The sequence below is a fragment of the Cryptotermes secundus genome, unplaced genomic scaffold, assembly GCF_002891405.2.
Source record: "Cryptotermes secundus unplaced genomic scaffold, Csec_1.0 scaffold54, whole genome shotgun sequence".
In the NCBI taxonomy this organism is placed as follows: domain Eukaryota; kingdom Metazoa; phylum Arthropoda; class Insecta; order Blattodea; family Kalotermitidae; genus Cryptotermes; species Cryptotermes secundus.
This window is the reverse complement of record NW_019731261.1, coordinates 37,350-61,399: the sequence shown is the minus strand read 5'-3', so window position 1 is coordinate 61,399 and position 24,050 is coordinate 37,350. Positions and strand designations below refer to the sequence as shown.

Below are 24,050 nucleotides of genomic sequence, written 5' to 3'. Positions count from 1 at the left end.
TGTTGGAGAGAGGAGTTGAAAAAAAAACAATTTCTGAGAAGAAGTAATCGCCTAATTTCCTCTGTCACAATACGGACCGCATAGAAAACGACCTGTCCAACTGTGCTTCTATTGTTGTCTGTGTATTCATTACAGCGGTAACGTTTTTACCGAGCCATTGCCCAGCAACCATAGGAAAACAGACTGATGGGAGAGATTTATGAAGCACGCAGTTGATGTGGACCCAAGTGGCGTGATATACATGACTAGTTTCATGTAGATTGGTTAAGGCATTTAAAAGGTGGTGGGAGGGATTCACAGACATAGCGACATACAGACAGACAGACAGCATGGTGATTGCATAAGTCTATTTTTATTTTTTTCAAAATAAGGAAAGTAGGCTTATGCGTGCGCGCGCAGGTGTGTGTGTGTGTGTGTCTGTAACTGCAACAGACTGCAGAATATCGATTGGTAGGAGAAGCCATATTCATGTAGACCTTGCTCGTTGTTAATGTCCAGATTTGTGGGAAATCGCTTTTGCTTGAAAACACTTGTTTGTTCCTTGTTCTCAGATACCTAGTATATTTTTAGCCTATTCTCTTTATTTAAAATATAAATGAAAGGAGGCTTATGAACTCATTTTGCTTTCTGTGTGTCCCACCAAACGCCTGAAAGCCGGAATAATAGAGTCAGAAGAGTCGACGTTTGCTAGAACGGTTCGGTAAACACGTTCCCTCTGCAGCGAACACGCCTCAGTGCAAGAACTGTTAGATGCGGTGTTTTCTATACCGTCCGTGTTGTATCAACAACTGCCCGGTAGAAGGCGACGAAGAGGGACCCCAGTACCTTGGAGTATAATTGGGCCACCTTGTTGCTTGGGGATATAATACGGGGACCTGGCCCTCCAGGTTGGGGAGTGTCGATTCTGAGACAGTGAAATATGGTCATGAGTCCCGCGGCACTCGGACCCGAGGATGACTGCGCTGGCGATGACCAGCAGCAATTGTAAACGACAGACCTATCCTCTCGACAGAGAAGATGTTACGGTGTTTCTTATAAGTAGCCTGTAATTTGTATAGCATTTGCTTTGTAAGCTAGTCGTACTTCAGTCAGTGACTTGCCGGACATTGTGAACCTAAGAATTGTACATTTTGGTGCTTTCAATGTCCGCAAACTGTGAGACACCTGCGGGAATGCATTTAGTGTTCGGGGAACGAGTGTGATACCAGTAGACCTTTCTCGCAACTGTAGCGTCTACACGAAAGCGTCATATACTCTGTGTGTGTGTGTGTGTGTGGGGGGGGGTATTAGTTCTAATATTAGCGCATGTGTCCCGAGATCGAGTGTTTGCCCCCTACTCCTGGCAAGTTTTGTGGGAAAAGTATGATTTTCAAGTTATGCCAGACATTTGAGAGGGCTGGAGGTTGAACCTGTAACTTTTTCTACATAACACCTTCATATAAATGATCTAGTTACTGCAAATGGGATATATCTAGGTTAAATTTCGTCATGAGTCCCGCGGGGCTCGGAACCAGAATGACTGCTGGCGAGGCCAGCAGCAGTTCAGCCAGACCAGGCCAGGTAGTTATGACGTTATTGTAAAAGATAGTTATGTAGAAGGACGACAGTGTTTTGTAAAGTTAATATGTGGAGATCCTATACAACAATTGAATATGAAGTTAATGGAAAGGCAAAGTTGTCCCTGTAACAGGCCGTGGAGACCCGTATGGTTGGGAGACGTCGAGGATCTCACATTTTCTAGACAGTCTTCTCGCAGATATTTAAAGTTAATAGATTGATAAAGTGAATACTAAATAGATTGATAAAATGAATACTAACTGGAAAGATATTACATCGTCGTCGAACAAATAGCGCGGATCGTACATGTTCCTCAGGACAACTGTTACGCTGTTGCCGTCACATCCCGTGGTCTTTGAGAATTAGCAGAAAGCGTAAAATGGAACAAAACCTAGATACAAAGTCCCTTGCACCAATAACAGTGATATTAAAAAAAAAACAGAAGTCTGGTGTATTGCAGTAACTTCACCCAGTGGACTGAGGATAAAAATCGGCGTGTTCCATCAGAACATCATTGCGTAACTGGCTGACGGTAGGTGAATCCGATGTCTCTCTGGTTAGCCCGCCGTTTTATGATAACCGATAACCTTAGATACATTATTTAAACTCGCCCGTCACGAATACCATTTTAGTGGCAGTAGCATAGTTGTGCCAGAGTGTCTACCGTTGAACCGATTATGTTGTTCCTTTGGATATTGACCAGGAAAACGTTTCCTGATATTGCAGAACTGATATTTTTAAGCATTTTAATTGTACTGTGGTGCACACTGCTGTATGATGTATCGATCAGAAACAGCGCGAAAGAAATGTTTCATTAATTTGTGTGACACGGCGGTCGACTGTTGTGTGCGGAAGGTGTTCGAGAATTGCGGGGAGAAGTGACAGGATTGGAGCTTTACTCCCTTGCGTCACATTATGCCATATAGATACTCTCATCGCTGTTTTGAATAGAAAGGTAAATCAGGTGATTTGTGTTTTGTACGTGATTGGTTGATTTTTGAAACTTGGGTATCTGACAATCCAGCGGACGGAAAGATGGAAGCGCCAGTAACTAAGTATATAACAGTTACAAATGAATCACGGATCGTATATAAAAAGACAGCGGGTTGTTGTTGATGTACGAGAGCCAACACAATGAAAATCGTGACCGAGGTAAATCTGAGCACTTGTCAGTACTATCTGAATTATTTTTCCGAGATAACGGCACAGAGATAGTCCTTGATGTTTAATTTTCAAACTTAATTTATCTGTTTGCACGTGTATATGGCACTTTATTAAATTAAGCCTCAGATATTATCTGATAATAACTGGACGTTATTAACAGATTTTTGTGTATTTTTTACAGTTATACATTAATTATATTGCTGAATATTATTGTATGATATTGCATATAGCTTCTGTGTTGTCTAGAATCGATTTCTCGTTGGATCTGTGAATCGATAGAAACTAATAGCCAGTGAAGAAATAAAATATGTTTTTCATGCCATATGGTTAAATGTTTACTGATTGAGTGGATGCAGTATGTACGACATGTACGTGTGACGTGAAATTAGTATGTATGTGATGGGAAGAATTACTCTTGTATGGTCTTTGAACTTTGACCTTTGTCCTTTTGTGAAATCCCTATTTCTGCTGAGGTAGACATACCGTCTGAAGGATATATTTAATTCGACTATTGTGTAATGTGACTTCACCAAGGTGGAGTTTTAGGTATCTCACGATGGAATAGGTTTGGGAATATGGGAAATAATAATTAACCAATTTCTCGGAGCTTTTGGGAGAGTGGTGGTTTCTGGTGGGGGCAACTACGTGAAGAATTAAGTCCAGCGAAGTAATGTTGAGTTGAACAAGTTAGCCCAGAGACAGTGTAGAAGTTTTGTCGTGATATGTTTGAGTGCGGTGAATTTATCTTGCCTAGAACTTCGTAGTATATTGTTGAGAGACTTTGAGTCCTGGCCACAACGCGTGATTTGAAGATACTTTTTTAAGTGATTGCTTAGAAAGGGGACGTCATGTGGTGGTTCATGATAGAATTTATAATTGGAGGGTTGACTTTTGCGGTGGTGTATTGCATATGGCGGCGTTTACAGGAAATACAAATCACCGCAGACGATAAGACACTGCGCGTAACAGAAGAATTAGCAACGGGCAGCGGGAGTATCTTAGCGGATCGGCTCGGCAAATTAGACGCCGCCACGCAAGGATGGAAGAAACGCGTGGGCCCAACCGATGCCGTCCAGTTTTCCGTGGCCGGCCGGATGATGATGGAGCATGCGGGGAGTCCACCGCTGACATGCGCCGGCGACGTAACGTTGACACCAACAGTGCCTTCTTCACCGCCGTCGCAGCTCCTGGGACACGCGTCCGCAGAGAGGAAACGGAGGACGCCCCGAGCGGAAAGGTTCAGAAGTAAAGCCAGTGAGTAAACTTCCAGTTTTTGTTATGTAGTCCACATCCTATTTCTGTTGTGCTGGTTATCCGTTGCAACGAATGTATCTTATCATTCATATCTGTATTTCCTCTTGTGTTTCCCATCCCCGCTTCCTCGTTCTCTTATCTAAGAAAATTGACATTTTGAACTTTCAATCAGTCTATATAGCGAGATCTCTGGATTGGACGGCCGGGGTTCGCTTTCCAGGAGGGGAAATAGATTTTTGTTTGCTCCATAGCGTCCAGACCGGTTTTAGAGCTCGCTCAACCACGGTACCGGGGGCTCTTTCCCCCGGAGGAAAGCGGCTGGGGCCAGAAGCTGACCACTCACCTCCGTCATGTGCCGAGGTCAAGAACGGTGGAGCTATACCTCAACTCCCTGATACGTCTTCATGGTGCAGGGCTTAATTAATTAAGCACGTGAACAACATTGCCTTTATTGAAACATTGTAGGCTGAATTAATCCATCAGTTGGACCTTTTAGTTTGTGAATCCTTGGATATTTTCATGCGAGTGTGGTATGGAATGCCCTTACTAAAACATATCGATGAATAAGAGTATGGGATATTTATACAAATTATAACTGTCACTTTCCTTACAAATTATGTTAACCCTTCTGTGTGTCTTTATAATGTTTTCACTCCATCTTATTAAATATGTATAGAATCTTTACATGGCAGAATAATAATTGTGTGGAGACTTTCTCTTTTAAAGATTTTGTATTGAAAATAGTTCTAGATGCAGAATGGGTGTGGTAGACACCAGCATACTCACTTTCAAAAAGGTAAATTTATGTTCATGTTCACACTAGAAGTGTACCAAAAATGTTTAAAATCACTGTTTTGGTGACGAAAATTAAAATATAGTTTTAAATATTTCAAGCATAGCATCTACCATCAGATCTGCATCATTAATCATTAAGGACCTAACATCTGGGAGATCATCTCACACACCATTTGCCAGTTAAGGTGAAATTAATTTTTTTCTTGGAACTCGCTTAGTGGGGGATGAAGTCCAACTGGGTCTACTCGGCACGGCAGCCATTGATTAGCCTATTATAGCCTGCCTCAGGTGATTATGATGATGGAGAATTTTGTGGAATGTATATTGTCAAGGGAAACCGAAGTACTTGGAGAAAACCTGCCCCAGCGCCACTTTGTCAACCACAAGTCCCACTTGATCAGACCCGGGATTGAACAGGGGCCGCTGCAGTGGGAAGCCAACGACTAACTGCTTGAGCTATGGCATGGCCACAGTCATAACATAACTTTGACTTTGACTTGGTATGTGTGACCATTGTGCCCGATTCTTCTGATAGCCACTTCTCTGAAGTTTCCATGTTCAGGCCTCTCAGAACTTGTAGCCGTGCAGAGCATTTTTCTTCATGATGCATCACCTTAATTTCGCTGTGCTGCAGTGACTTAAAGTGACACTAATGACATAAGTCAGTATATTTTAGATTTTTTATGCATAACCATTTTTTTTAATTCTTATGCTTTCACATAATTTTTAAATGACTGTCTTTTCTATAATTCTGCTTAATAGCATCATTGGTTTCTGTCTGTCATGACTGATGATTGCCCATAACTTCACAATGGCCAGGTTAGGAAATCACATTACACCATGGCACTTCATAGTTAGCTGTACAGGTTGAAACATACATCTCATTCAGTGTTAGGTATTGCATGTATAAAGTTGAAAACAGCATTACGAAGAGGCAACTACATCACAAAATGACCAGGTCAGTTTAAATTATCATGGCGCTTGTTTACCAATGCCTAGGATTGATAAGTACATTGTTGACAGCTAGCAACAATATGAACACTTATTGTAAAGTGTTGTGATGCGTTTTGTAGGAAATAATTACATTACGGTACACTACATAGTAAAAGTTTAGCTGTAGTAGCTTATTATAAGAGTCATAATAATAACTTTAATATGACTTCTACACAGATTTTGACCCATAATGAGTGATAGATGTATGTGAATAGACCATTTGAAGATGAGATAATTTGTATACGATTTTATGATGTACTTATTTTAAATTACTGTATTTGGAAAACATATCTTCCTGTCACGTTTCGTCCAGTGTTGTTTCTTATACTGGTTTTTTCCTCTCTACAGCATTGTACAAGGAAGTATCATCAACTCCAACATCTCCTCAAAAAGAGACACTTATTCCTTTCAAGCGCAGCATATCTGCACCGGGAGGGGAAGATGATGCAGGTAAGCACTTGCTTGAGCAACACTCTAGTTGCCATTCTTCTGAGATCCCATTTGTAGAAATAAACTGGGCCATTGAAAGCAATGTCTGTCTTAATCGATTACAGTTATCTTGAGATTTTTTGGGCTTCCCTTTTCCTTTCCTTTTTTTTTTCTTTCTTTATTTAGTTGTTTTCTTTTCTTTAACTGCAGGGTCCTTTTAAGTTTAACCTTTGTTTCCCTCACTATATGTGCCCATTCTCATCTGTTATCCGGCAGGATTCATGGTGCAGGTTTTGACATGTCAGATCAGACCATTCCCTTGTCAGTATTAGTAGTCAACTATGGATTTCAAAGCCATTATTGTTCCTAGTAAGGTCATTTGGAATCTTTGCGTTAACTTCTGTATCAGTAGACATCACGGATTTTCCATAAACCGATGAAGTGGGCCATTTGTTTTCACTGTGCTTAGGTAAAGGTTGCATGAATTTCTCAGAACACCTTCAGGATGTAGTGCATAGANCCCTTCTGTGTGTCTTTATAATGTTTTCACTCCATCTTATTAAATATGTATAGAATCTTTACATGGCAGAATAATAATTGTGTGGAGACTTTCTCTTTTAAAGATTTTGTATTGAAAATAGTTCTAGATGCAGAATGGGTGTGGTAGACACCAGCATACCTACTTTCAAAAAGGTAAATTTATGTTCATGTTCACACTAGAAGTGTACCAAAAATGTTTAAAATCACTGTTTTGGTGACGAAAATTAAAATATAGTTTTAAATATTTCAAGCATAGCATCTACCATCAGATCTGCATCATTAATCATTAAGGACCTAACATCTGGGAGATCATCTCACACACCATTTGCCAGTTAAGGTGAAATTAATTTTTTTCTTGGAACTCGCTTAGTGGGGGATGAAGTCCAACTGGGTCTACTCGGCACGGCAGCCATTGATTAGCCTATTGTAGCCTGCCTCAGGTGATTATGATGATGGAGAATTTTGTGGAATGTATATTGTCAAGGGAAACCGAAGTACTTGGAGAAAACCTGCCCCAGCGCCACTTTGTCAACCACAAGTCCCACTTGATCAGACCCGGGATTGAACAGGGGCCGCTGCAGTGGGAAGCCAACGACTAACTGCTTGAGCTATGGCATGGCCACAGTCATAACATAACTTTGACTTTGACTTGGTATGTGTGACCATTGTGCCCGATTCTTCTGATAGCCACTTCTCTGAAGTTTCCATGTTCAGGCCTCTCAGAACTTGTAGCCGTGCAGAGCATTTTTCTTCATGATGCATCACCTTAATTTCGCTGTGCTGCAGTGACTTAAAGTGACACTAATGACATAAGTCAGTATATTTTAGATTTTTTATGCATAACCATTTTTTTTAATTCTTATGCTTTCACATAATTTTTAAATGACTGTCTTTTCTATAATTCTGCTTAATAGCATCATTGGTTTCTGTCTGTCATGACTGATGATTGCCCATAACTTCACAATGGCCAGGTTAGGAAATCACATTACACCATGGCACTTCATAGTTAGCTGTACAGGTTGAAACATACATCTCATTCAGTGTTAGGTATTGCATGTATAAAGTTGAAAACAGCATTACGAAGAGGCAACTACATCACAAAATGACCAGGTCAGTTTAAATTATCATGGCGCTTGTTTACCAATGCCTAGGATTGATAAGTACATTGTTGACAGCTAGCAACAATATGAACACTTATTGTAAAGTGTTGTGATGCGTTTTGTAGGAAATAATTACATTACGGTACACTACATAGTAAAAGTTTAGCTGTAGTAGCTTATTATAAGAGTCATAATAATAACTTTAATATGACTTCTACACAGATTTTGACCCATAATGAGTGATAGATGTATGTGAATAGACCATTTGAAGATGAGATAATTTGTATACGATTTTATGATGTACTTATTTTAAATTACTGTATTTGGAAAACATATCTTCCTGTCACGTTTCGTCCAGTGTTGTTTCTTATACTGGTTTTTTCCTCTCTACAGCATTGTACAAGGAAGTATCATCAACTCCAACATCTCCTCAAAAAGAGACACTTATTCCTTTCAAGCGCAGCATATCTGCACCGGGAGGGGAAGATGATGCAGGTAAGCACTTGCTTGAGCAACACTCTAGTTGCCATTCTTCTGAGATCCCATTTGTAGAAATAAACTGGGCCATTGAAAGCAATGTCTGTCTTAATCGATTACAGTTATCTTGAGATTTTTTGGGCTTCCCTTTTCCTTTCCTTTTTTTTTTCTTTCTTTATTTAGTTGTTTTGCTTTTCTTTAACTGCAGGGTCCTTTTAAGTTTAACCTTTGTTTCCCTCACTATATGTGCCCATTCTCATCTGTTATCCGGCAGGATTCATGGTGCAGGTTTTGACATGTCAGATCAGACCATTCCCTTGTCAGTATTAGTAGTCAACTATGGATTTCAAAGCCATTATTGTTCCTAGTAAGGTCATTTGGAATCTTTGCGTTAACTTCTGTATCAGTAGACATCACGGATTTTCCATAAACCGATGAAGTGGGCCATTTGTTTTCACTGTGCTTAGGTAAAGGTTGCATGAATTTCTCAGAACACCTTCAGGATGTAGTGCATAGACATAGGAATATGCAGGCCTTTGTTGTTGTTGTTGTTGTTGTTGTTTTTTTTCCCCCTTTCATACCTGCAACCCATGTGCTCCTGGAATTGTGAACCAAATGTAATGGCCATTCCACTTAGTTTCAGAAGCATGGAAGCACCCCTGAGGAGCAAGTGTGGGCCAAACAGTTTAGAGAATTGTACATATTGTGACATGGCAGCTAAAAGTGAGGATAGTGGAACAAGAAAAGAGCCATTGCTAGACAGTGGCATTGTACACATGTTTCCATAGCAACGAATATAGCCACAGTAATAGAACAGCTGTGGGAAGTGGTGTTTTCTGTGTAGCCTGGATTAGAGATATCTGCATTATTAGAAGCCACTACCTACTAATGCCTAGTGAAGACATAAGCTCAGAAGACATAGTGTGTTCTGTAGTAATTTTATGGTGTGTGTAGGGTAATGAGAGTGGTGTAATAGTTTGATGTAACAAGTTAAAAGCATTATGTAAATCCAGTTATCAATCCAAATCCCATGTCTAGTCACAAACACATGACAGTATTCTTACCTATGGTTGAATTGGATAGCGTGAGAAAGGGTAAAGAAATGGCACATGGTAATGATGTGTGGTTTTTGTTCCCCTCATGTAGTGTAATTTATTTTGCAATAACATTACTATGTTTTCTGTTGAATGTTGTGCTTTTTCAGTCATGATATATCTTAATGTGTTCACGTAACATGTATTATAAACTCTCATAATTGTAATTGATTTTGTCCAGATTTGTCAGTTGATCGGGATGATTCACTGTGTGGCTCCAAGGTGACTGTCCCCCGGTTGGATGATGAGACGTTCACGTCATTCTTCAGCAGCAGTATCTCATTAACATCGAAGTCTGAGGGCCCAGAACGGCTGGATGTCTGTGATGAAGACTTGGACCAGGTTGTCAGCCATTCCAGAAAATTGTAAGTTCCACTCATTATAAACATTTCTTGAAATAGTAGATCTGAAGTTTTCTCTCTTCTTTATTGCTTAATTGAATGTGATGTTTTTCTTGAACACCCTTGTTTATTGTAGTCATCTAAATCATGGTTTACACGGTATATGCTTTCTGCATGAGAGTTTGTATATTGCAGTATGCATGTACAGACTGTCTAGCTTGTGTACCTTATGCGCTTATTCTCTGTCTGGTAAGAACCCAAAGGTTCAACACTGGTAATGCCAGCATCCACCATTGAATCCAGTCTGGTGTGAGTTGTCTTCAGTTCTTGGTGAGTTCTTTCTAAGGTGTTTTCAAACTTCCCTTGCCATGCAGGACAGAGTTTACATGTGCATCAGCTGTAAATGATGCGCAATGAAAGCTGATACTGATATTATAGCCTTTGTCTGCTACTCTCCTTGACACACACACAGGCTTCCCAGTCAACATTTTTTATGTATAAAATCTAGGCTGTATATCATTAAACTTTTAGATTTTTTTTATTGCTAGTGGGTGGCGCTAAGTCCCTTGTACTGCGGCCACTTCTGGCCTATTGTACCAGCCCCAGACTATAGGTGAGGGTGATTGTGGAGCAATTGGTGGAATGAAGATTGGCAGGGGAAACCGAAGTACTAGGAGAAAACCTGCCCCAGCGCCACTTTGTCCACCACAGATCTGACTTGACCAGACCTGGGATCGAACCTGGGCTGCCACGGTGGGAAGCCAGTGACTAACCGCTTGAGCTTTGGCGCGGCCAATCTTTTGGATATACTTGAAATAGTGAAATAAAGTAAACAGGTTCACCGTATATTCTGCCAAGTCTGTATTATGCATTTATATCCTGGTCTTTGACTGTGTTAAAGTAACAAGAAAATGTAATTATGGGTGTAGGATGCCTTTAAAGTACAGATCCTTATACTAAAATTGCTATTATTTCTTGAGCCAGCCATTTTCTCAGTTTTCAGTCATCATTTACCAATTAAAATGACTTAAATAGTACTGGCGAGAGCCCCCACTCCCTTTTTATTAATAAATTAGTTCATGGGTGTATTCTCCGCCACACCTCTCCCGTTTAGCTTTTGAACTATCAGACTGATTTTCATAAAACTTTGGTGTAAGTGTAATGCCATTGGATGCTACTCCATTGTTATACGTTTTGACTTCGTACAGTGAATTACTATAACAACATGGCAGACACATGAATGTGAAACGTGAGTGACAATAGAATTTCATAATTCATAGTGTTGAAATGAAGTATGGTAGTCAATCTTAGAAGAGCATGAAACTTTTGCTAAGGTGATCTTTTTTATGCACCATAAAATAACAAATGTGATTTTGGCCTTTGGTTTTATAACTGTAATGAATGAATGGTAGAAGATGGGCATGTGAAACTTGGTGTTGAGATGGATGGTAAAAATACTGAAACATTGCATAATAAATGCTGTTAGTAAGTCAACATTTGAAAACCTGGAGACTGTGTGAAACACTGACCTCATATCCAACAAATTTAATGTAGCCAGAATATGTACTTAAGTAACAAATTTGTTGTTGTTCCTGCTGCTGTGAATGATGATAACAGCAGCTCTGTATGACTAGAGATTTATGCAGTAGGAACATTTTCTTTCAGCCCCTTCCCATTTTTATGAACGAGAACATAATGTTTAAAGTCAGAAATCATAAAGAACTTAACTGTAGAGTGACGGCAGTAAAGCAGTCATCACATATGTACTAAATGTGGTTTTTCTTTCATATTGTCCACAATTGAAGAAAGAGTGTGAAACAGTTATCCTTCAAATTCTTCTCTCCAAAATCCCATTGTGAAGGCGGAAGGCAGAGAGGTGGCTACGGAATCAGTGTCCCTGTTTAGAAGTGTCTGCATACCAATAGTATGCTTACACTTGTCATGTGCACGCGCACACACAGACAAGATATCAAAAGCANTGTCAACAAATTGTAAGTTTCAGTGGCAGATTTTCCAAGTTTTGTGAGGAATTTGATGTTAGCACGTTGTTCTGCATTAGCACTCAGCATTATTCCGACGGAGCTCAGAAACACGATCCGCTTCTAACAATGGTCGCGGCCAGACTAACCGATGCACGTGAATGAAACTTTGTGTGACGGTAGAGGGAAGTCCAAGGGTCAATGCCCTACCCTCCTCTTTGTCAATGACATGGCCGGAAATGAGTCATAAAAGTAATCCGGGTTCTTTATTGCCACACCTTGTACAGTCACAAAACAGAATAAGACTTACAAATGTAAAGAGAGTCCCCCTCACAACAAACAAGAAGTGGCTTCCACATAAATTGGAGTCATCGTCAGAACTATCCTTCTGTGTTTATAAAATTGAGATGTGACAGTGAGATGACATCACATGGACAAACATGATGACACTTATCTGGGAGTTTACCAGAAAGCTACATGCTGCTGCTGCATGGGATCGTTAAATGGAGGTCATAATGACAGATGGTGTTGTTAATGTTAATTTTTTCAGGTGTTAACTAGCATCACATTCATACAGTACTGTATGCATGTGTTCAGAAATTTCCTTTTACGGAAATTTTCCTATTTGATGCCTACTCACTTTCAGGGCCATCCTTATTTTGAGCTTTCCTTGTTTCTGGAAGGGTACAGCTGTTTTTCTTCATAGAATTAATACTTCGCATAATTACTATTCTTCTGAAATATCTGCTCTGTTATCATATCGTTGCATTTAATTTTCTTTGTATGTGCATTGCATAGTCATAATGTTACATGTGCACAACCCAGCTTGCCGAGTATGCATTTTTTGAGTACTGTGTTGTTAAACCACAAATTAAAATCAGTGTACTAGCCCCAGAGTATCAGGAGATTTAAAATCCCCAGTTCCTGGATGATAGAATTGTGAGGAAGTTGGATCAGTTGCAGGATTTATTTCAGAAATATTGTAACATTTGAGTACAGTTCATATAAACCTATATTTAAAATAGATTACTAACACTGGTATGAGTTTCTGATTACATATATGATTTTCAGAACTCAAAATTGTAGTAAACAGGCATTGTGTGTGGTCCATTGGGACATCTCAGTTCGTGTCTATATAAGTTGATTTGTCCTTTGAATCTGTATATCAAATAGGAATTCAAGAATACATTCATTGTTGACGAACTGCTTGAAGATGTATCGCCAGTGTTCTCCAGGAATTTGTTCTGGAAATTTTTCCTCATCAATCACGAAGTTTTCTATCTTGAATGTGTTCTGTGAAGCATTAACAATTCGCACAATGGAATTAGTATAGTATAATCGAGACATTTAAATAAATGTAGTTTGCCATCTGCTGACACCAACATAACATCTCAGGCAAAGAGTTTCAGAATCTGATCTGTTCTTGCAGTTGAGAATTCATTTAACAGAAGCATTTCAAAACGTATACTGGCTTGAAGAGTACCATCTTCAGGGATACAATGCCATGTAGCCTGGTGGAATTCCACTGATGATTCAGAGGAAAGGCAGTGAACTTATACCAGACTGCATGGCTTTCATCACCATAGTCATTGTTGTAAGCTTTCCCTGTAACAGGCTGTGGAGGCCCAAAGGGTTGTGAGATGTCTAGGCTCCCACATTCTCTAGACAGTCAGCTCACAGATGGCAGTGAGGTTGTCAGCCTTACATGCCAGCCACCCCTTACTCTTACATGTATCTATGGTGTGACTCAGGTGATTGGTTTTCAAGGGTGTGTACCACCTGAAAATTACCCAGAAGTGAGGTTGAAACATGTAGTGGGTAAGAATAAACATATCAGGTAACTGTGTTTGTGCTATTATAAGAATTATGTTGCCTGTACAGTTTCACAGCTCACCATTTTATATGACCAGGGTAAATGAATTAACTTCACCCCTTCTCCTGCTAAGCCCCACCACAGAACTATTTGCCAAGGCTGCTTGCTGGTGAATGCAGTTACACAGAATACCCAACAATGCTGCTTTAGTTTTCCTTCAAGGGACCACAGATGTGGATACTGTGAAAGCCTGTTCTTTCATTTAAACATTGGCATATCACAGTCGATGCTATCTGTTGGCAGATACTTGGTACTGAGTGATTGCCATCAAACCATTCTCTTCAGCTATGGCAGTTTCAACACATTATGCCCATAGAGTTATTGTGTTTCTGGGCATTATGCATCATCCTGTTTTCATTTATAGCACACGTTTCTGAGACTGGATTCTGTCTCTTGTCTTCAGGTGGAACCTACTCAGTTGAGCCAAATTGATAAAGCTAGTCCCTATATCTGGACAGAAACACAATAATTGTTTTAAGATCTTATTTACATTATTCATATTTTATGAAATTAAGAGGGCCAACATTAAGACCAGTCATAAGGACAGTGAGAAAATTTGAGAACATTACTGTCAAAACTGGTATTATTTTTTTAAACTCTCTTAATATCCATTATGTGCCTCACAGGTTGGCTTTTTCTGTTCCTATCTTTTCGTCGATTTGAATGCATGTAGGAGTGGAACATCCAGTAAATTGACTGTAGTTAGACATTATATAAAAAAATGTCATTGAAATAGAAGCCTAGAATTTTAAGTCTGGAGGATGTGGGCTAATCAGGACTGTAAGTAAGTATAGTAAAGCTATCCCTGTACCAGGCCGTGAAGGCCCATAGGGTTGTGAGACGTTGAGGGCCCCACATTATCTAGACAATTGGCTCAAAGATGGCGGTAACGTTGTCAGCCTTGNAACTCTCTTAATATCCATTATGTGCCTCACAGGTTGGCTTTTTCTGTTCCTATCTTTTCGTCGATTTGAATGCATGTAGGAGTGGAACATCCAGTAAATTGACTGTAGTTAGACATTATATAAAAAAATGTCATTGAAATAGAAGCCTAGAATTTTAAGTCTGGAGGATGTGGGCTAATCAGGACTGTAAGTAAGTATAGTAAAGCTATCCCTGTACCAGGCCGTGAAGGCCCATAGGGTTGTGAGACGTTGAGGGCCCCACATTATGTAGACAATCGGCTCAAAGATGGCGGTAACGTTGTCAGCCTTATGCGCCGTCCATGCTTTACTCCCCAGGAAAATTATTTAATTAATTCCTGGTACTCTTTTCTGTTAGAGGCTGAGTAAACCCCAGGGCCTAGTGCGGCTGGAAGGATTAGGTCAACTGAAAAAATCCAATGACCTCATCGGAATTTGAACCCGCGACCTTCCGGCTTGTAGCGTAGCACCTCAACCACTACTCTACCGCGTTCAAGACCTAAATAAACTTTTCTGTTTACATTGTGTATACACTACTTTGAAATGTGTTCCAGGCAAAATTAGTAGAATTTAAGAAGATAAACATGTTATGTTTCTTTTCTTTTGAATAATTTTTAACAGACTCATAAAATCTATGGCTGTACCCAATTACCATATCTATTGTGAAAGATATAACTGGAGATGACCACAACTGAACAAGTTCTGTAGCTTATTCCCAATCTTGCTAGATTATGGTGATACTTTAAAATGTTTGATACTTATTAAAAGGACATTGATTTTGAAATCAACTCATATATACCTCAGTGAATAATAGTTACAGATTGTAATAATAGAAAGCATTGTGCATGGTTTATGTACATTTCTGAGTGGAAGAAACATTCAGAGAGCAAAGACATGTGTGGCTGTTAAAATATGTGAGCAGTTTGTTTTCTTTCTGTTGTGATGTGAGTGACAGATTACTCCAGTATTCATGGCAACAGTCAGTGGCAAATATCAGTGCTGAAGGATATGGTTTCCTGGGTTGTGACACCATTTAGTTCAGAGAGAGCCCAGTGTTTCAGAGGAACATATTGCCTCCACCTTCCAGAAGGAAGAATGAGCTAAGCAAAATACTAGCAGAAGCAGGTGGCGCTTACTCTTTCAACCTCAAAATTGGAGGCCATATGTTCCTCCTAAATGTAGGATTCTCTGAACTACGCAGCATTGTAGTGCGGAAGACATACTCTTCATAGCCACCATCTTGAGAATTGCAGTTATAACAAAGTGTCAGTACTGTTCACTAAATAGCAACTTACAGCTTTGATGGGGCATGTTTTTGGGTAATTGCTTTGTCGTATTATGCCTTCCATGAAGTATGGATCACTTGTGATGAATTCACACCAAGTTTTGTTAATGTGCACGGTGCTCTTTTGCCACTGGTTGCTTTGAAGTTCATAACTTTGAATGTCAACCTGTAATTTAAACATAAGTCTTGTTCATTTCCCTGATTGAGACAGTGGTGTAGTGAGGGGCTGGATTGTACGTGAGGTACTGACCCTCGGACTGCATTACGGAAGGAAAAATATTTTAATATCCCAGTAGAGTTATCATCCCTACAATGATCAGGATTGTGAACTACAAGTACGTAAGAACTGGGCACATGAAGCTCAGAAACATGCATTTAAATTCAGTGTATTGTAATTTTTTTTTCTTGGTACTACAGCCCCAGTGGGCCTAGGCCTACATCTATGAACTTCTCCGTTCACTTCGGTTTTTGTAGAGATTACACATTCGGTAGAACTCTTTGGGTGGGTGATCAGCTCATCGCAAGGCCTCTCCCTGTACACAAACACAGAAAAACACACAGATATCCATTCCATGAGTGGGATTCGAACCCACGATCCCGGCTTCCGAGCGAGCGAAGACAGTACATGCCTTAGACCGCTCGGCTACCGTGACCGGCATTGTAATATTACCATGCAAAATCAATATTTTTTTTTCTTTTTTAATAAGTTCGGAACATTTCTTCGAAGAGGAGGAAGTCGACATATACTTTGAGGGATGGAGTAATACCTGTGCAGAGCGGCCTCCATAGTCTACAGGTAATGTTCCCACCTCATGACTTGTAGTACGCGGGTTCAAATACCCGCCAGAGGTTGTCGAATTTTTAAGGGCGGAAAAATTCAGGGAACAAGTCCTCTGGGAGGGACTTTAAGCCGTGGGTCCCGTGTCGTAGCTTTACGGCACGTAAAAGAACCTCATATCTCCAAAGGAGGTCACTGAGCCAATTACGGACATTTCCTGCCCAACAGCAGTCTCCAATACCTCTGGTAGATTGGGGAAGCATTATAGATACCTCTCAGCTAGTAGAGCCGGTCTCGCTGGCTGTGCGGGACTGATGGTAAGCACCAGTACCGGTGGGATATAGAGACTGGTAGAAATCATAGAGGGAAGCACAATGGACCAATACAGGTCTCAGTGCATGGGGAAACCCACCCTCTCCAATAACTAACTAACTAATACCTGTGCAGGCCTTATGAAACCAGCTGATGACTCACAGGTTGGATCCCTCTGTTGTACCTCGTTTGGTTATTGTCATAACAATACCTTTTCCAGTAGTCATACATTTTGCTGTGGCCAGAAAATAGAAGAATGATAGTAACAGACACATTTGTGGAGGAGATATTAGCATTAAAGATGTAAATTTTGGAGGGCAAGACCATTTCTGACAGCATGTGATTATGTTAGCTGGCACTAACTTCACCGACAAGCGGCAATAGCTTGGTCCATGTAATTCACTTACAGAGTAAAACAACGGAGTTTTTGTGAATACATAGAGGGTAAAGTTATGATATCAAATCAGTTCCTGCAATGGTGGATGACATACGAGGGAGTGTCAGTAATGTGTTACAAATGGAAGAAAAGTGGCTGTAATGGATGTTACAGCTTTTATATGTGTATCACTAGGTAGCAGCACAGTCCAGTTCCATGCCAATCTAGGTGGCAGACAGGCATGTGCATGTTTAGAGGTTGATTTCAGTAGTCAAAATGGCGACCGTGCTTGAGGAGTTTAATACCAGAGAGCTGCGTTCTGTTGTTTTTTGTGGGCAAAAGGGCTCAGTGCAAAGGATATTCATAAAGAAATGTTTCCTGTTATGGTGGGAAGTGTTTTGCCATGTCACAGTTGGGACAAGAATTTCTCTCAAGGGCTTCTGAATGTCACAGATGATGGCCCAACCATGTGTAGAAGTGGCTGAGACAACTGTCAGAATATTTCTAGTATGCTGCGGGTTTCGACGCACTAGCAAAGCAGTGGGACAAGTGTATCAGTGCTGATGGAAGATATGTCAAGAAATTTTTTTTTCTGGGTTTGAATAATACGTTTTACTTTTTATATGCATCTTTGACCTATTTACTGACTGGGTTAAGACATTATAACCATTGTTCCCAGTTAGTACAGTAGAGAGTATTAAAAACAAACTCACCGTGGTACCTTGTGGGAGATCCTTCAGCATGCGTACAACTGCATTTATTGAGTCCGTAGTCTCATTATATTTGTTTATTTCAAAGTCAGTGTCCTCACCATAATACCCTCCATGGGCCTGTTTTAGTTCTGCTCCTTTTATACGAACATGGTAGTTGCGCTGTAAAAATTATCATGTCGTTAAAGAAATGTTCTTGGCTTTGTTCAGTTTGGTGTTCAATGTGAGAAGTTGATGGGAAGTCTCATCATTTGTTATGTAAGCTTTCATACTTTTAATTAACGTGCATTTTCCCTGTATTCCTTTCCAGTTCTGCATGTTATTGAATGATACATCATGGTTGACATTTAAAGGTCCCAGCCATGAATAGTACACACAGTAGCCAATCATAAGTGTCTCTTTTATACATTATTAGCCTAATTTCCTTATTTTGGAAAAATGAAAGTAGGCTTATGAGATCACCATGCTGTCTGTGTTTGTGCCCCCGTCTCCATCAACTTCTGAATTTCTGAACCAGTCTTTATGAAACTTAGTATGTATATCATGGCACCTGCTCCTGTCTCAGCAGCTTACTTCATAAATCCCTTTAATCAGTTTGTGTATGTCTTTATGTGATCCCACTATCATTGCTAGGCAATGGCCACTTTACTGTGGCAATGAATACGCATGCAACAATAGAATTATTGGGTTCATTCTTTTCTGTGCTGCCCATGTTGTATTGGAGGAAAGTAGGCGATCAGTTCTTCCCTACAGCTTCTTGTATTATTTCACGCATCTACATCAAAATATTATCAATACTCTTAGAAGAGACGGGATGCATTGAAACAAAAGGCTGCCTGCTCATTCGTTACCTACTACATAACTTATGTTTAGGCAACATGTTAACACCCAAAAATTCAAAGCTGTGGGGACCTGAAATTGTGCAGGTTGAAAGATGTTTTTCTTACAGTTTCATTACATTTTTATCCTACTTTGAAAAAACAAAATGAGGCTTATGATATCACCTCACCATCTGTGTGCCCCCCCCCCCTCTAACGCTTGAAAGCCAGAGAAGACAGGTGTTGCTATGTGGTGGTTTGGTAAATATGTTACCACAGCAACAAATTTACATGCAACAACAGAAGAACTGTTGGGCACGATGTTTTATGTGTGATCTGCGTCACATCAGATACTGAGTATGTGTTGAAGGGAAGTAGGTAATTAGTTCTTCCCAGAATTTTTGTTATACTTGTATATATTAAAAAAGATTTAGTGGAAAATGGCTTTCATGAAAATTATTTGTGCACAGACTGCACACTTGTACATACACACAGACACAAAATGAAATAAGGCCAGAAATATTATTTTGCTGAGTCAGCTTTATTGTAATAACTTGTAATGGAGGAAACTTTGAAGAATAATCTCCTAGTGTAGTGTCGCATTACAATCCACAAGACTTGGATTGCCATGAAAATCTAAAATTTTTTGGCTATTGTGGACCACTGTGAAATTGTAACAAGCTTTTGTGTGCCACAAGAGAAGCTTCAGTGAGGTAGAGGAATTTTTCCACAAAATTAATTAAGGCAAAGGTAAATGTAAAACACCATGGAGATGTGGGACAGCAGAGATATAACTCCACTATCCTTAACCTTGGCACTAGATCGAGGTGAGTAGTCACCTTCATGCCCCGGCTTCTTTATCTTTGGGGAAACAGCCCTTTGGCTTGGTAGACCCCAGAACTGGTCTGGATGCTATGGAGAAGAGAAAAATCTCCCTAGCCAGGGAATGAACCCTGATTCCTTGGTCGTTCAGTTTGTTGTTTGGTCACTATACTGACTTAGCTATCCCAGTCGTTCATATGTATAGTACTGCGACGTGTTGCGCTACGGTAATAGGCAAGTCAACCCCCCACCCCCCACCAGCGGTGACGTGCCGAGTGGAGCCGAAGTGAGCTGAGTCCAAGCATGCTGGTCACTGTGCAAAGCAAGTAAACAGCGGTTGCTAGGCAAAGCGAGTAAACAGCGGAACCCATTACATAACATGGGACGCCGCAGTTGCTACGTAACTGTAAACAACTCCCAACAGCGTTGCTAGGTTATCAGCAAATGTGGCGACTAGGAAACAAGGAAGCGAGGTGTTTCCCATTGTCTGGCTGAGGGTTTATAAGGGAACGACACAGCCGCCGAAGACAGTTCTCAAGGCCTACGAAGCGAGTTGGAGTATAGCAGCAGTCGCAGAAAGAAGAACCGGACGCGTGTGTAGTTGTGTAATTGGGAGTGTGTAATACAGAGAGACTTGTATAGTTCCCGTACTGTGAATACGTGTAGACTACTGAGGGCAGTGTGAAGAGATTTGTGTGTAGGGTTTGTAAAGTGTGGAAACCCATAACATTGTTATAATTAATTGTAGCTGAGACTGGTAGGTTGTTAAATAAACCAATTAACAATCTGAATGGCTTCTTCAGTAACGAAACATGTTACAGTACGTTACGAGAATATGTATAAGAGCAGAGGTTCTTGTCCAATTTATTCATTTTGTGTGATTCAGACAGGTTTTCCTAATTTGTTTCCCTGTATTAAAACGGTGATTCTGCCTTCAAATTGGCCCCTCCGGTATCTTACCAGACAGTGTATACTCATCTTCTTGGCTCTGTAACCCAGTCTGGATGTTGACTTTGTTTGCCAACATGTTTCTTCAGAACTCCTGTCTCCAGTGCCATCCACTACCAGCCCCTGACTTCAGCATTCTCGTATCTCGTTTTGTATACCACCAAATTGTTGAGTTTTGAACTACCTTGACCTCTTCTCCCTTCTGGCTTACCAGAGATTGGTATCCAGTCCAGCCCATCTCAGCTGATCGACCTTAATAATTTTTGCAACCTCATGCTTGTGGGGCATGTGGTAGCGTAGATGGTTGAGGCACTATGCTACAGGCTGGAAGGTCGCAGGTTCAAATCCTGATGAGGCCATTGGATTTTTTTCAAATGACCTAATCCTTCCAGCCGCACTATGGCCCTGGGGTCGACTCAGCTTCTAACAGAAATGAGTACCAGGAATATTTTTGGGGTAAAGGGCGGCTGGCGCATAGGGCTGACAACCTTGCCACTATCTATGAGCTGATTGTCTAGAAAATGTGGGAACCTCGACATCTCGCAACCCTATGGGCCTCCACGGCCTGTTGCAGAGGTACCTTTACTCACTTTTTACCTCATGCTCATTATATAAATGTATGCACTTAGATATAGTGTCATCTTTCTGCTGACAGGTGCCTTTTTTTGAGCTCATCAGTAGTCCTTAAAACCGTTCTTTCAAAAACTGATGAATTACTTGTCCCCCTTCGCCCTATAGGGCCCAGTTCCTTGAATCATAAAATAACAAGCAACCTTAACAAGATTGGGTCGTGCAGTAGTGTAGTTGGTTGAGACACTATCCTACAAACTGGAAGGTCATTGGTTCGATTCCTGGTGATATCATTGGATTTTTAAGTTGACCTAATCCTTTGTGCTATGGCCCTGGGGTTGGCTTAACCTATAACAGAAATGAGCACCAGGAATCTTCCTCGAGGTTATAGGGTGGCCAGCATGTAAGGCTTTGAACTGATTGTCTAGAAAATATGAGAGCCTTGATGTCTCTCAACCCTATGGACCTCCGCAGCCTGTTACAGGCCTGTTTCCTTTTTTTTTTTTTTTTAACAATATTTGAAGCACACATTGTCATTACATACCACTAGCCTCTGTAATACATGTAACAGATTTGTGGGGTTGTAAAATGAAGAAGAAAAGTCAAATAAAAAAAATCAGTCAAATAAAAAAACAATACGTTACCGTTGCACGGCTTGCAATGACCACGCACAGAAGAAGCAGACACAAACTGTAGAGGGCCATGATGGTTTTCCTCTCTCCAGTGTACATTGAAGTTGGCAGTAGCAGATCTTGTTTATTTATATTGCCTCAACATGATTACAGGAAACCTGAATAAGCAAGGTACAAATGTGGGTAACAATGACTGCGTGCTTACCTCCTCGCATTCATGAGTGACATATATGCATCTACAAGAAATAGAACTTGTTTTCATGGAGGATGTATTGTTGTGATGAGTGTTGGCTTATTCTGAGATGTGACACCAAGTAGTTCAGTAGAAGTTCACTGATATCTTGGAGGAATGTACTGTCTTTCTGGCTGCTTGCTTGGCTTATGTTTTGAACCTGAAGATTGAAGCAGTACACTCCATCAAAGTGTCTCTGTACTTATACCACAGTATACATCAGAACCCAGAAGACAGACTTGTCACTCTCACTGCTGTGAGAACCTCAGGTCAGACTGTTTTTATGTCCTGTGTATGTAATGTCCTGGGGCACGCGGTAGCATAGTTGGTTGAGGCACTATGCTACAAGCTGGAAGGTTGCGGGTTCAAGTCCCGATGAGGTCATTGGATTTTTTCCAGTTGACCTAATCCTTCCAGCCGCACTATGGCCCTGGGGTCGACTCAGCCTCTAACAGAAATGAGTACCAGGAATTAATTAAATAATTTTCCTGGGGAGTAAAGCGTGGGTGGTGTGTAAGGCTGACAACCTTACCGCCATCTTTGAGCCGATTATCTATATAATGTGGGACCCTCAACATCTCACAACTCTATGGGCCTTCACGGCCAGTTACAGGGATAGCTTTACTTTTACTTGTATATAATGTCCCAATTAACATCTCAGCAAAACTATGAAACCTATATGCAGAAACAATCAAATTCATACAAATTATAGATTGTTTAAATTTTATTTCTTTTGCGTTTGTATTTTGTTGTGTATGATTATGAACATTATAGTACTTAAAGAGATCCTTATGCAAAAGTTACTCATGTTCTCTAGAGAGTAGGTCTGCTGCTTCTGTAACCACTACCAGTAAGGTGAGGTAAAGTTGTCCTGGTTTTAAGTGCGTAATTGAGCACTATGCCATGAAGGTATATGGGGGAGTGGGTTATACGTCCATATTTTCTTGACACTGGCACTAGTTGGAGGTGAGTGGTCAGATTCATGCCCCAAACCACTCCTAGTATTTACTGTAATGTTTACATAAATCTTTTGTACATAGCCATGAATCACTAGATTTCTCTCTTTAGACACCCAGGCTAGTAAGCAGTGCTCAGGTCCTGGTATCTTCATTGCACAAAACTTTCCAAATTTTTCAAGGCACAGCTCTGTGAATTGCATTGGTCTCAGCTTGACAGAAGTCATATTCAACTGCACTGTAGACATAAATGTGAGACAGTACATTGATCTAATTAAATTTTGTTAGGTTGGTAAAATGCACTGCTGTTTTACATGTCTCCATGGTCATTTTTTGAGTGCAAAGAGTCATTTGGACCTGTGAACTCCTCTTCCAGATATGACCCTTGGTGTGTACTTGCTAAATTCATCATTTCATATTACTGTTTTTCATTAATTATAAATTATTTAAATACTGAATGTTGATGTTTTTTACAGTTTCATGTGCAACATTAAGTTCTATAAAATTTATTAAAAGATATTCGCTTGCTATATAATGATACTATTTCAACTGCTTAAGTTGTATCACTGTCAGTTACACCACTCTTACAGATACACGAAGCACCTGAGAAAAGTCTGATAGTGTCAGTTTGCATATGCAGAATGGTGACTTGATAGTATCAGTGTACACATACAAAATAGTGCTTGTCATTAATGTCACATGCAAATCACATTTTGCCTGTCAGTTTTGTGTCCCTGTATGAGAAGTAGAAAATGAGTTGTTACTTGAATGTTGTCAGATTCTGTCTTCCTGTTTGCAGTACTGTTTGCGCGTGTTTATGCATGTCTCTTGTTTAATGTACCATTACTAATGTTAATTTTAATTTGTGGGGTCTAGGTCATGTATGAAGTGCCTTTGACACCTCATTTGTTAGTCATTCAATATGTTCAGTGTCATCAGTCCCAGATAAATTCAGCAGTCATGGCAGTGTCATACAAGTGTTAACTGATTATTACAGCATGTGAATACACTGTAGGATAGTCAGAGTTTTACGTACTTCTCGTGGGTCTGCAGGAAGAATTGATCTCTGCATCATAGGCCATTGAAACACGT

At 40.3% G+C, this 24,050-nt stretch overlaps 2 protein-coding genes across 6 annotated transcripts in view; one reads left to right on the top strand and one right to left on the bottom strand.

The window, feature by feature from the left end:
• LOC111866670 overlaps nt 1–24,050 on the top strand; it is a 321,755-nt gene that overhangs the window by 266,027 nt on the left and 31,678 nt on the right. For all 5 annotated transcript variants that reach the window (XM_033752372.1, XM_023855848.2, XM_033752371.1 and 2 more), the window contains exons 15-17: nt 3,648–3,975; nt 6,112–6,213; nt 9,585–9,768. In XM_033752372.1, the coding sequence (XP_033608263.1) occupies nt 3,648–3,975; nt 6,112–6,213; nt 9,585–9,768 (614 nt within the window). The remainder of the gene's footprint in view (nt 1–3,647; nt 3,976–6,111; nt 6,214–9,584; nt 9,769–24,050) is intronic.
• Nucleotides 12,718–21,887, bottom strand: LOC111866671. Its single transcript, XM_023855850.2, has 4 exons — nt 21,783–21,887; nt 17,984–18,142; nt 15,815–15,970; nt 12,718–13,016 (listed from the first exon to the last, which is right to left on the bottom strand). Exons 1-4 carry the CDS (start codon nt 21,867–21,869, stop codon nt 12,855–12,857), a joined length of 564 nt encoding a protein of 187 aa, XP_023711618.2. The 5' UTR covers nt 21,870–21,887; the 3' UTR covers nt 12,718–12,854.

Bases quoted from the DNA above. Each gene is read 5' to 3' on its own strand.
- LOC111866671 (XM_023855850.2), bottom strand. From the start codon at position 21,869: ATGTACACTGGAGAGAGGAAAACCATCATGGCCCTCTACAGTTTGTGT. The intron at 15,971-17,983 runs GTGAGTTTGTTT...TTTAAATTACAG, and splicing joins ATCTCCCACAAGGTACCACG to GTTGACATTCAAAGTTATGA. The intron at 13,017-15,814 runs GTAAGTTGCTAT...AATGCTTCACAG, and splicing joins AAACATGCCCCATCAAAGCT to AACACATTCAAGATAGAAAA.